Source organism: Delphinus delphis, chromosome 17 (assembly GCF_949987515.2).
Source record: "Delphinus delphis chromosome 17, mDelDel1.2, whole genome shotgun sequence".
NCBI classification, from domain to species: Eukaryota; Metazoa; Chordata; class Mammalia; order Artiodactyla; family Delphinidae; genus Delphinus; species Delphinus delphis.
In genome coordinates this window covers 41702318-41715577 of record NC_082699.1, presented here as the reverse complement: position 1 = coordinate 41715577, position 13260 = coordinate 41702318, and the positions used below count along the sequence as shown (strand labels likewise).

The following is a 13260-nucleotide window of genomic DNA, read 5'->3' as shown; positions in this document are numbered from 1 at the left end:
GAGGGAGGGAGAGAGGGGGGAGGGAGGGAGGGAGGGAAGGAAGGAAGGAAGGAAGGAAGGAAGGAAGGAAGGAAGGAAGGAAGGAAGGAAGGAAAGAAAGAAGGAGAAGGAGAGGGAGGGACAGATAGAGGGAGAGAAGAAGGAAGGGGAAGGGAGGAAGGAGGGAGAAGGGAGGAAGGAGGGAGAAGGGAGGGAGGAGGGAGGAAGGAAGGAAGAAAGGAAAGAATACTGAGGACACACTTCATAATTAGTCCTATTACAGGCAACAGCTTGCCAGATTACAAGCGATCCACAACTAATAGATTTCACAGATCTCAACCATATTTGATTTATGCATTACGAACTGGAAGGACAATTAAGATAGCAAATGTCATACTGTAAAAGAAAGTTTAGTTACCATGAATTATGCAATCTCACACTTTCCTATAAAAACGAGATAATAGGGAGACTTAATTCACGGTGTTAGAAATTCCCATGAGGGAAATGTACAAGAATATCAGGTTAAGTAGTCATTTTTGAACTTTAATACTGAGCAAAGGAAGGATCTTAAGCCAATGAAAGTACCCAGACTAAGGAGTCTATCGTACACAATTGAGATACAACTCATTTCTATAGTAAAAAGTCCTTACCCAATCAGAACTCAATTTTACCAAAATCTCTTGAATTGTGATGCTTTTCCTGTTTTTCCCATAATCCTATGCTTATTAAAGTAATTAAATTGATAAGCATATTTTTAGTAGAGCTCTTGTAAGAAACTGATGAGTTGTCACAATACGTGAAGACTTCTTTGACTCAAAGAAGGTTCAACAAGCAGATTATGTCCAATTACAGTAAGACTTCATTGTTAATATCTGAGAACCCCAGCAACCCCTGCCAATCACAGTGCAATACCTTATGGGACTATTCCAAGTCTCTCCAACTGTACAGTTTAATTTGGCAAAACATCAAGTAGCAAAACATCCAAAAAAGTGCAATTTTAGCAAGAAATTGCCAGAAGACATGCAGACCAGCCCACGAGATGTGCAGATCTATGAAGCTGGTTTTCGTCTTGAGTCTCTCAAAGGAGGATGCTGTGCGTTAGATGAAGCCTACTCAGTGGCTGGGATTGAGCCCCATCACGTCTCACTCCTGTTCAGAACTTTCAAAAGTTTCTGGCTGTCTCAAATTCTTTGAATTGCGTTCAGGGTCCAACTGGAGTCCCAAGGGACCTTTTCAGTTTTAGCTCTGTTTCCCTATATTAAACTAAACTTTGGCCAAACCAGACTACTCATCATTTCAAGAACCTGTTGAACTTTCTTGCCTGTGCAATTCTGTGTATCTCCATCTTTTCATGTGCAATGCAGTCCCTCTCCATCCAACAAAATGCTGCTCTTTCTGGAAAATCAGGTGAAATGCCACCTCTTTTGTGATGCCCCGTGATTTTAATTCCTCTCTTCCTTGAACTCCTACGGTGCTTTGTTCTTCCTGTGTCTAAACCCTCCATTAACTCCTTGAGGACAGAGAGTGAACCTTGTATATGACATTGGAATAAAACAGGCCCATATGTTAATTCTGGCTTTTCCACTTAATATCTTTGTGACTTTGGACAAAGGAAACTCCCTGAGCTCCAACTGACTCATCTGAAAATTGGTTACAGACTACTACTGTATGCTTTAAAAGGTTCTTATAAAATTATATAGGATAATGTATGTAAAGCAGCTAAAATAATACTTGACATACAAAAGACGCTCAACACGTATTAAATTCCCTCTTTATTCCCCTTGTCTGAATGTCATGTAGTACTTACTAGATATTTCTTGAATGAATGAATGAATGAATGAATGAAACTGTCTGAGTCAGACCTAATAAGAAAGCACAGGCAATGTATGTGTTGAGGATCCAACTATGACACTCCAAGGTAATTATTTTAATAAGTCTTACAACTAGTCTTGTCTGTAACCTTTTTCTCACTTTATAAAGAAAAATTATAAATAAGCATTTAAGCATTTTAGAAATCACTAGTTTCAGATTTTAAGACAAAAATATGAAAGATGGAAATGATATTTCATTCAGGGTAACTTGCATTACAGGTTAACAGAAATGTGTACATCTCTAGTGGAATATATAACGTATCCTAAAGACATAAAAAGAACCTGCAGTAAACAAACCATTTTCAATAATCACGCTGTTGTTGGTTGTGTGGTGGTGTTATTCTGAGACTACTGTGTGTGCTGTGGGAGAAAGCAAGTGAGCGGTTATGCTGTTGCACTAAGAACCAGGATTTCTGGCAAAGGAAGAAGGAGACACAGACATGACACCAGTGAGGTAAAGAGCAGCTTTGGAGTCCTCAACCTGAACTGGAAATATATAATTCACAATACCTTCTTTTTAAAATTAATTAATTAATTAATTATTTTGGGGCTGCGTTGGGTCTTTGTTGTGGTGTGTGGGCTTCTCATTGCGGTGGCTTCTCTTGTTGCGGAGCACGGGCTCTAGGCGCACGGGCTTTAGTAGTTGTGGTACGTGGGCTCAGTAGTTGTGGCTCGCGGGCTCTAGAGCGCAGGCTCAGTAGTTGTGATGCAAGGGCTTAGTTGCTCCGCGGCATGTGGGATCTTCCCGGGCCAGGGCTCAAACCCATGTCCCCTGCATTGGCAGGTGGATTCTTAACCATTGCATCACCAGGGAAGTCCCCACAATATCTTTTTTCTTAAGAGAAAAAGAAATTCTAGTTCTATCCGCTAAAAAGACTTAGAAACAATGACCAACCCAGTAGCAATAAGCATACTTAGTGTTCAGACTGTGGTCTCTAAATACAGTGACCTAGTAGAAGAAAGTGGAGCTCTTTGGAGAAATAGCTGATTCCATCTGGGGCAGGAAATACACAAGATAGCCTGGAACACTGTCACATCAGAAAGCTAGGACACTATCAGTGACTACAAGGGCATTTCAAAAGAACTCAGGAACCAGTTTAAAGAGGCTCTCATTGGCCAAAAATAGGACAATTTTGAGCATAAATAAGCATAATTACTACAACAGAATGAAGCACATCTATATTTTTTAAATCCATTAGTAAATTATGATGGTAAAAATTAGCCCAATCAGTTATCTTTGGAGGGTACTAGGGAATCAACTAATAATTTTAAAAATAGGTAAATAAAGGGAAAGAATGAAACATATGTCCTACTTTTCTTACACGAAAGTACCTCCGAGTAACCAGATAGTCAATGGGGAGAGAGTTCTTTTTATAGAATTATTTCAACTAATAATCAAAGCTACCATTTTGAAACCCCCAATGAAATAACAGATCTCGGCAATAATCTTCAATGACAGTTAATATCATGAAAAGAGAGAAAACTAGACATCACTCATAACGGAAATAAACATCGATACCTAAGAAGTATTCTTGCCCCCGAAAATTAAAAAAACAAAATCAAACCTGAATCAGATCAAGCCTCTAGAATTAACTACCAATTAACAGAAATATAAGAGAGTGGGAACATGTTAAATGATTCCATAGAAAAGGGATTATCTAAATCCAGACTATAGGAAATCCCATGGAACAAAGTACTTGGTTTCTGTAACAAACAAGCAGCAGAAAGAAGAAAAATGAAGGTGGAACCTATGGATTAGAAGAGACTTGGGAGACATCGACCACATCCACCGATTGCATTGTTTGACCCTTACTGGAATCCTGTTTTACACAAGAAAATTGTGAAGGAAAATGCAGCTTGGAGGAAACTGGAAACATTTGAAAACTGGCGATATATTGGATATGATATTAAGAGATTATTGTAAAATATTTTAGGAGGAATAATATATGACTACAATATTATTATTCCTCCTAATATATATATATAATATATACATCTCCTTACCTTTTAGAGATACATTAAAATATTTACAAAGGAGGAATGCCCACCAGGAATGCCCTTCTCGCCCCTTCTGTCCCTTCTGACACTACAAATCCTTCAGTTTCCAGCTCAGTTCACCTCTTCCAGGCCTTTCCTTTCTTCTACCCTATGAGTTCCTATCGCTTTCTGCATGTGTTATTTATCTTGGTGCTGTACCAAAACTTCCTTTTTCTGTGACTTAATTCTTTTGTATGTTCATCTTAAAATCAAATACATCTACTCAGTAAACATTTATTGGACACCTATTATGTTCCAGGTAATAATAGGTATTGGGTGTTTAAGGGTGAATAAAATACTCTCTTGGTTTTCAATACAGTTAAGGAGATAAAGTACAAAGTATATTAACTTTAAAGTGAAAGTGTGGGCTTTAAATAACAGATTGGGCAACAACAGAAGACACTTCAGAAGGCAGTGCATGACTAACTGCCCGATGGTAGAAACAATGCCCTCTCCTTCTAGGCCATTGTCAGTCATACTACAGGGTATGAGCCCAGCCTGCTTTGGTCAAGATACCCAATGGCTTCTCTGGAGCTGCAGCAGGCCTACTGCAAGAGGAAAGAACATGAGCAGCTTATTCTGTTAGCTGTTATTATCAGCTGTTCTGATGCGCAGTTCCCAATAGTGTGGTATTGACGTGGATGTTACACACACCTATCTAGCATACAGCAGATGATGAGCATTAAAGCAAGAGCTCTGACTCACCTGAGTCAGCGGTGAGAGGCAGCCACCTGCTATAATACTCTGCATTACCCTTATCACTCTCTAATGTTTTCCTCCATTCTTGATTTCTTTGTTATAGTTTGTCTCCTCCTACTGTCCTCTCCCCACTCCCCACTACAATGTAAACTCCATAAGGGCAGAGAGCTGGTAAGTCTTTTTCATGCTCTATCTTCAGTGTGTAGAATGCCTGGTTTACAGTAGGCACTCAAGACATGCTTGCTGATTGAATGAAACTGCTAGGCTATTTAAATAAGGGCTATAGTCGCAAACCAGGAAGTGCCTTTTCATGTTCCCAGTGGGGTGAGGTCTACTCACCATGCAGCATCAACCTCTCCAACATCACTAGCACAGAGTTTTTTCACCATCAAGGAGGCATCTTTTAATTAGCGACAGCAGGGGACATAGAACTACTGTATGGCCCTATTCCATCTGGTGACTGGAAAACATATGAGTCCTGGGTCCAGAGGTTGAACCTTCAATTTACTTTACATTCCTGCTTGTGTCCTGATCTTCCCCTTTCTTGGAAAATTTTAAAAGAAAGGCCTTTGGAGATGTAGAAGTGAAAAGTTTTCATTTAGTTCTGCTTAATGCCATGTAAGGTATCAGAAAGACACGAGAAGGAAGTTCTGAGTAATCTGCGTATTTGGTGCTTCACTATGGAGTCCGAGCTATTATGAAAAGATGAAAGAAATTAAAATGTGATTTTAAAAACAATTCAAGATACAAGAAAAGAGGACAGCTCAGTGAAGCAAAGTTATTACTAAAGTAATCACAACTTACGTTACGGCATTACAGCTTACAAACCTCTCTCACATCATCTAACTCTTCCTGCAAACCTAGACATTACTGATTCAGCATTTGATTCAGGGCGTTTTGTCAAGGGCCAGGCGCTTCTCCTTAGGTGCTGGAAACTATGAGACATTCACAATCAATCACAATTCTAAGGGTAAGTGCCATGAGGAGAGGCAAACAGGGGGTTATGGGAACATAACTCAAGGTTCACTCACCCAGACCGCTGGGGATCAAAGAAGGCTTGTGAGAGGAGAAATAGGTGCTGAATCATGGATGAGTAGGAATTAGCTGGAGAAGAAGACAGAAAAGGGCAGGTCCGATGGCTAGGAAGCTGAGAACACAGGGTGCACCGGAACCTCAATTAATGAAACTTGTATGAGTGAGAGATGGATAGAGAGCAGTGGGGCAGCCACGAGAGGCAAGGCTGTACATTAGCCCAGGGTGGAACCAGAAGGACCTTGAATTCCATGCTAAACAGAGACCTGACACTGAAGACGATGGGGAGACACTGAAGGACTTCAAGCAACGAGGAGAGATGATCAGATATGCCGCTACTCTTAGTTGCTTATCAGTGGGAAGCCTCATCTCCTTCCTAAAGAATCCCAGCTTTTCTCACACATCAGGAGGCTACATTTTCAGCAGAGACTGAGCTCTACCCTAGACCCAGGAAGTAAAATTCGATCAATATAATCCAATTTTGGTAATTCTACTCCATCGCCACCAACACGGCCAATGAAATTGAGGAAAAATCTGCTTCGGGGCTTCTGGATGCGATTGTCTTACTGTTAAGAAGGACTGGCCATTATAGACATTCTCTCTTCCACTACTGCACTATGCGTGAGAATGTGTTGCCTGGGACAGCTGCAGCCATCTAGGGACCACGGGGAGACACGCCTGAAGACAGAAGTCAACATGCCGAGGGTGGCACGGTGGAAAGGTGGCAAGAACCAGGGTCTCTGATGTGGTTGATGATTAAATCAAGCATTCTGTAACCACCCACTCGAGAGCTCTTTTTAAAGTAAATTAAAAAAATCCCCTTACTACTGTTCTAAGTGGCAGCTTCTGTGATATTTTGCAGCCGAAAGCATCCCAATTGATAGTCTGACTTTTAATTTAGAAAGTTCACTTTGGAAGCAGTGAGCCAGTTAGATGGAAGGGAACTAAGAATGCAGGTTGATATGTCAGTAGGAGGCTGCTATGGGAAGATCAGTGAGTACTCCTGAGACAAGGTGTGTGGGGTAGAGAGAAGGGAATGGGCTTTGAAAATAGGAGGAATTTGGAGTAAACTGGACTTGAGAGTGTTTGGTTCTATGTTCCGGATGATTGTGTGGTTTCTGGGAGGTGGTGGCAGTCAATGAGAGAGGGGACAGAGGAGGAGGAGGAACGCACGTGGGGCTTGGTGGTGACCATACCTATTTTGCATATGAGATAACCAAGTCTCACTCACTAGTCTGTATAGACTGTGAGAGTACAGATCTTGTCTATCTTCTTTACTATTGATTCCCAAGTGCCATACAGCAGATGAGTAATAAGAATGCTTAATAGGGCTTCCCTGGTGGCGCAGTGGTTGAGAGTCCACCTCCTGATGCAGGAGACGCGGGTTCGTGCCCCAGTCCGGGAGGATCCCACATGCCACGGAGCGGCTGGGCCTGTGAGCCATGACCGCTGAGCCTGCGTGTCCGGAGCCTGTGCTCTGCAACGGGAGAGGCCTGCGTACCGCAAAAAAAAAAAAAAAAAAAAAAAAAAAAAGAATGCTTAATAATCAATGTGTGAGGCTGAGAAAACTGACATCATTTGCCTTAGACGGCACATGAAGTTCAAAGTTGTGAAGCTAGAACACACACTCTAATTCTTCCCAGCGCACTGTCTACCACTTGCCGAGATCATCAGCAAAAGCTTGCCTCTCAGATTCTGAAGCAGAGGAAGGAACTCATTGGTAGATATGGAATCATGGTGCGCTCACTGCCTCAGGTCACAAGAAGAGAGCATCTCATTTTTTACATTAACGTATCAATATATTTTATAGAAGAGTTCCTAAAGAAAGGTGTTCAAGAAGGATGCATTAAGGACCTCTGAGAACCATGAATCATATCTTATTACTGGCATGTTCAGAATGAAATAGATTCCTGTCATTCTAACCTGGAGCTTATAATTGGAGGATCAGGCAAAAGTTTAAGGTTGAAGGCCTCTCTGCTATCTGGGGCCAATAGAGACTAACCTAAATCCCTCTTGGACTCCTTTGAGTCATGCTCTTGTATTACCTTTGACGGAGTCAGGGAACAAGAATCTTGCCACTTTATGTGGTAAATTATCTATGTGTATTACTGCACTAATGTACTAGAAGATATGACTCAGCATCTTCTCTCAGTCTTTACTCCTGTAAATAAATAATCCTAATTGCTCTAGCCTCCTTAATTTATGTCGTTCTTCCATCTGTCGTTTTTTCTATCTTTCTGTCTTTTTTCTCAGCATCCTTAATTTTCTCCACAGTCTTAAGCTGAAGGACCCAAAGCTTGTCGGGAAAACAATTACCTCTATGTTTCTGTTTTTTCTCTTGTGAGATTTACAAGAATTTAAATGTTTCCCAAAATTAAACTAAGAGCTACAGAGGAGGCAACGAAGTAGAAAACATTGACCTTGATCTCAAAGAATTGATCACTGAGTACAGGAGGCGGGATGCACGGAAATTCCTAGTAACCCAAGAACGTTTGTGTGTGATTCAAGTGCGAGACTGGGGGCTACATTAGCGTCTTAGAAATTCAGAAAGGCAACACAGCACCAGGGTCTGTTAAAGATGGATTTGCGGTCACCAATGAATATGGAGTGAAACCTAAAGAGCATTTAGGATTTGGAGGAGAAAATAGGAAGGCGTATGGAAGGGGGTAGAAATGGGAAGGCTGGAGTATAAAGGTATCTGGAACAGAGAGTTTATGTGGAAAATACATCTGTTATTATTTTAACTTTTCCCCCCAAAGCCTTATACTTAAGTTGACAGTTATCCTGTCCATCATGGACATCACTTAGATGGATGAAGGATATCCTATCTCCTCTCCAAAGATGATCCTTTCATAAATGTATCTATCTGGCTTCTATAATTTATGAAAATCATGTTGAATTTTAATTCTACCTGTGCTCTTAATTAGTATTTTGATACTGAGTATACATGAAACATTAAAAAATTGGGGCTCAGTCATCAGACTACAGAAATTTGATAGGTCAAGGACATGGTAAGGGCTCAATAAATATTAGTTCAATGGATGACAGGAAAGAAAAAGAGAAAGAAGAGAGCAAGAATAGAGTGTGGAAGTATTTCTCATTAATTTTCCAAAAGTTAGGTGAGCAGTTATTTAACTCATACTTAATTAGTATCTTGAATCCTATCTTTAGGTTTAACTCACTGTAACTTACCATATCTTCAAGAATTCAGAGTACACAACTAGTATATTTTTATTTTCTTTTTCAGATTAACTATGGTTCTCCATCTTTTTTTCTAAAGTCCCTGAAATTTTCAACGGTAACAAGAGTTATAAACAGTTCCATTATTTCTTCCAGGAAGAGCCCAAACTTGAAATATCAAAAGATAGCTTCAATAGTAATAGGGAAAAACAGCAATAATTTGGTTCCATCTTACAATACTCTAAACGAAATAAAAAAGAATTCCAGGAAACATTAGTTGCAGTCTAAATGAACTACCAAGTTTATATAAACCTTCCTGATCTACAGAGATAGAGAGGGGAGTGGAACAAAGAATGCGAGAAGAAATAAGTAATTATTTACAATAACAAACTCCTTTCCCCCGGGGTAAATTATTCTGGAGCAGGAATGAACTGAAATCCTTTGCATAAGCAAGAGCTGAGTAAGATAAACATTTCAGACACTGCCATAGATTTGGAAGACCATCTCAGCATTCCAGACGCCCCTGTGTTGTTGCATATTGTGGGAAAGGGGCCACCAGCCTTGAAACCAAAGTGGCCTGTTCTCAGGATGACATCTACACTTAAGAGCCGGAGAGACTTGGGCGAGTCATTTAGTCCCTCTGAGTCCGTTTCTTCATCTGAAGAAGAGGAATAATTGCACTTACCTCTTAGGATTGTTGTACAGATCAAACAGACAGGGTCTTCAAAAAGCCTAACCGTGTGTCTGACAACTAGTTCAGTAAGTTAGAACTCGCATTAATGCTGAAGCAACCACAAGGGGGCTCAAATTCCCCACGGCACTGTGGCAAGAGGGGAAGCCCTTCTTACCTTTGTGAAGACAATCAAATCAACTTGTTAATTCCAAAGAGAACCATTCTTATGGAGTATCTACATGGAAGGAGTAAAGCTAGAGCCGATTCTCTTTTGTTGATCCAGTGCAACAGAAGCAAAACTAGCTGGGAGGAGGCAGCACACGTTTTGTTCTACTTCGGTCCAGGCTTCAGTTCCTCACCTCCCCTTTAAGCACCCCCGGTCTTCACTCGAATTCACCCACAATCCATCAGTCTTTTCCTCACCTCTATCCCCAGCAAACTTACTTAGCTTTTCTGAAATTTTACCAAGATTCTTATTGAAAAAGTTAAGGGTCAGGAAAAATCTAAAATTCAAACAAAATCGTTCTATAGGACTTAAAGGGCAAACTCCCTTCCCCTAGACCTTGATCATGATTAAAAACATATATGTAGAGTCTTGTGTCTGTCTAGATGACCCACTGAAAATGGAAATGTTGTTTTAAGATATTTCACAATATGGTTAAAATATACACAAACCATTGGAGAGAATTTAGTTTCTTGTCTTAGAATAAAGAAGAGCTCCTTCTATTTTTAGTTATGTAAGATTATTAGCAACCTTACCATCTAAAATATGCTTTAATCTATAATATCTAAAGAATGAGCTTTTTAAAAAGTTTAAATCCATACAGTATGCTATTGGTAAAGTCTACTTTGCAGGCTAAAAAAAAAAAAAGCTGGAGTGGGGTGGATCTAGAGAGACTGTTTTTTAAACCTGTGAAATGTTTTGTAGCCATAGAAATGGTTCTGGAAACCATAATTTTAAAACTATTCAAAAGCTGGACTTCCTGTTTGCATAATACAAGTACAGAATAATTTGCAAATAGATTCTTTAACAGTGTTTTTGATTATGGAGATAATGGTGTTGAGGGAACAACCCCAGGTCATAGAGGTCTAATATCAACAATAACCCTTTCTCATGGCCAGTCTAGGGCAAATTTGTGAAGTACTATGTTTGTCTTCTTTAGGACTGCTCTCCTTTCTAGTCCTGTAACCGCCAGGCCTATTCCTATTACATAATTTCATCCCTGCTCAGGACTTGTCTTAAAAATATCAACCTGATGAATCACTGATCAGGGTAAATTAGTTTATGTCCAACCTCTTAAAGTAGTCTCTGCATTAGGAAAATATGATTAGCAAGAAGTACCCAACCTCAAAGAATACATCTCTAATGGTAAAATTTCAGATATCATGGATTTGGGTAGGGAATTATTTGGGTCAGAGAACTTTCTGCAGCATAGGACTAGAACTAGAAGGATATTAGTATTAATAATTGCCTTCTACTCTATTTCATAAATTTTGGTCAGGAGATCATTTGTGCTATAATTACCAGACACCTGCTTAAAACAAAAAACAATTTCTAGGCACAATCCCAGAGTCATTAAATCAGAATCTCTTGGAGTGAGGAACTTATACTTCAGAAAGAGAAGACAGATGGGTAAATAAATAAAAGGAGTATTATTATCCCAATATTGGAAATCATCAGATTATACCTTGTGGACAAAGCTAAGGGTTTATATATACATATATATATATATATATATATATATATATATATATTTTTTTTTTTTTTTTTTTTTTGCTGTACACGGGCCTCTCACTGCTGTGGACTCTCCCGTTGTGGAGCACAGGCTCCGGACGTGCAGGCTCAGCGGCTATGGCTCACGGGCCCAGCTGCTCTGCGGCATGTGGGATCTTCCCGGACTGGGGCACGAACCCGTGTCCCTGCATCGGCAGGCGGACTCTCAACCACTGCGCCACCAGGGAAGCCCTAAGGGTTTCCATATTTTAAATGACCTACAAGTATCTACTGTGGCACGTTAGAACAGAAATTTTAGTTTAAATTGGTAGCAGTAGGTAAAGAACCCCAACTTCAGCTATTGCTCTTACCAGGTACTCCGGCTTGGATCCAGAAGTTAATGTCTGTCCCTTCTCCAGCTCTAAAGACCTGTGTGACATTGATGGGCTCCAGCAGGCACATGACCTCCTCCACGATGGCCCTGGCCTTGTCACTGCCAGTGAACTGCAGCCCAGAGGGTAAGAAGGTCCCCAGGTCGGACTCCATCACGAGGCTGTAGTTGGAAATATTTGCCTTAACAAAAGAGAGAAGTGTTTGGGTCATATTTGTTGCTTCTCTGCTTTCTCTTTGGAAGTTATCAAAAAAACAATAACCAAATACTTTATCTCCTCACCAGTTGTTGCCAGAGCACATGTTGCTCTGCTTGACTTAGGATCCAGTCTGCATATTACCTAACAGTTCTGAGATGCAAGATGACTCATCTTGGAATCTGCCGAATTTGAGTTGACTTGGAAGGTTTTTTTTTTTAAATTCAGTGAAAATAAATATAAAACTCCATATAAAAATTACTCAATTATTGCTACTAGCAATAATATTCTTTCAACCAATTTTCTTAAGAGCCTACCTTGCACCAGATACAATTCCTTTTATATGGCGGGGACCTCCGGATAGTATTAGCCGTGCTTAGACAAAAAAAGGTGTAACCTGTGGGCCTACTTCTCTGCACCTCTTCCCCCTAGATGGATATTCTATCTTATTTTAATCGTGAATTCTGTGAAGGCTTAAAGGCATCAAACTGACAGGTTTGTCTTGGGTTTCTGATTCCATTGTTGTTCCATCTGTTGAATCCCCAGGGAGGGAGGTAATAGAACAACACTTGAAATGCTGATCTCTCTGGGGTACAGCTGTAGCATCTAAACCCCGGCAACTCTGCCAGGCCACTAGTGTGTAAACCTTTTCCAGATAAAGTCTGGTAAGAAAGCACACAGTGATTCCACGTAGCCAGTATTGTCACAGCAAGAGCTTAGAATATAAGAGCCTCTCACCAGATTGCACAGCTAAATTGCCACACTGCCCTAAGACTTGCAAGTTTAAGGTCCTTCAAACTGGCCTGGCCAGCTATTTCCCAGGACCCATTCACTTCTTCCAGACTGACCATATACTACCTCGGTTGAGTTATTCCCAAGCTGTCATCCTCATTATTCACCTAGTAAAAATCAATAATAATATTTTTACAGTGCTTTCAGAGAGCTTTCATATTTGCAATCTCCTTTGATCTTCTTCCATAATCCATAAAGTAGACGGAGCAGTTTTATGGTTGATGCTGTTTTATAGAAAAGGAACTGAGGATCAGAGAAGTCAAGTGATTTGCTCAAAGTCACACAGTTGGCAAATGAGAGAGCTGGGTCTGAAATTCTGTGCTTTCCAAAACTCCACCCTGTCACCACTAGCATGGGAGGGAGGAAGTAGTAGGCCATGCTTGTTTTGAATTAGAATGATTTTTCACTTACAACATAACAATTTCAGGGTTGCATACATTTTTTTTTTCTGTAGAACAGATATGTTTTTACAATGACTTCCTAACTGTTGCCATGGAAGGGTACTGTTGTTACAAGGGCAAGAACAGTACCCTTCGTTTCTAAAGGAGGATGTTGCCAGCATTTAAAGGACTGAACTTCATGGCCCTGGGATATCATTCTGTTTTTGTTGATGATGATGAGAAGGTTAACAAAGCAGAAGTCTGTTCATATTTCCACTTTCACTTCTAAGGAATTTCTGTCTTCATGGTGATTATC

General features: G+C 40.2%; 1 protein-coding gene across 1 annotated transcript in view; it reads right to left on the bottom strand.

The window, feature by feature from the left end:
- Positions 1 to 13260, bottom strand: part of CPQ (carboxypeptidase Q) — a 463854-nt gene that overhangs the window by 73856 nt on the left and 376738 nt on the right. Inside the window, exon 8 of the mRNA XM_059994940.1 lies at positions 11557 to 11758. Within this exon, the coding sequence (XP_059850923.1) occupies positions 11557 to 11758 (202 nt within the window). The remainder of the gene's footprint in view (positions 1 to 11556; positions 11759 to 13260) is intronic.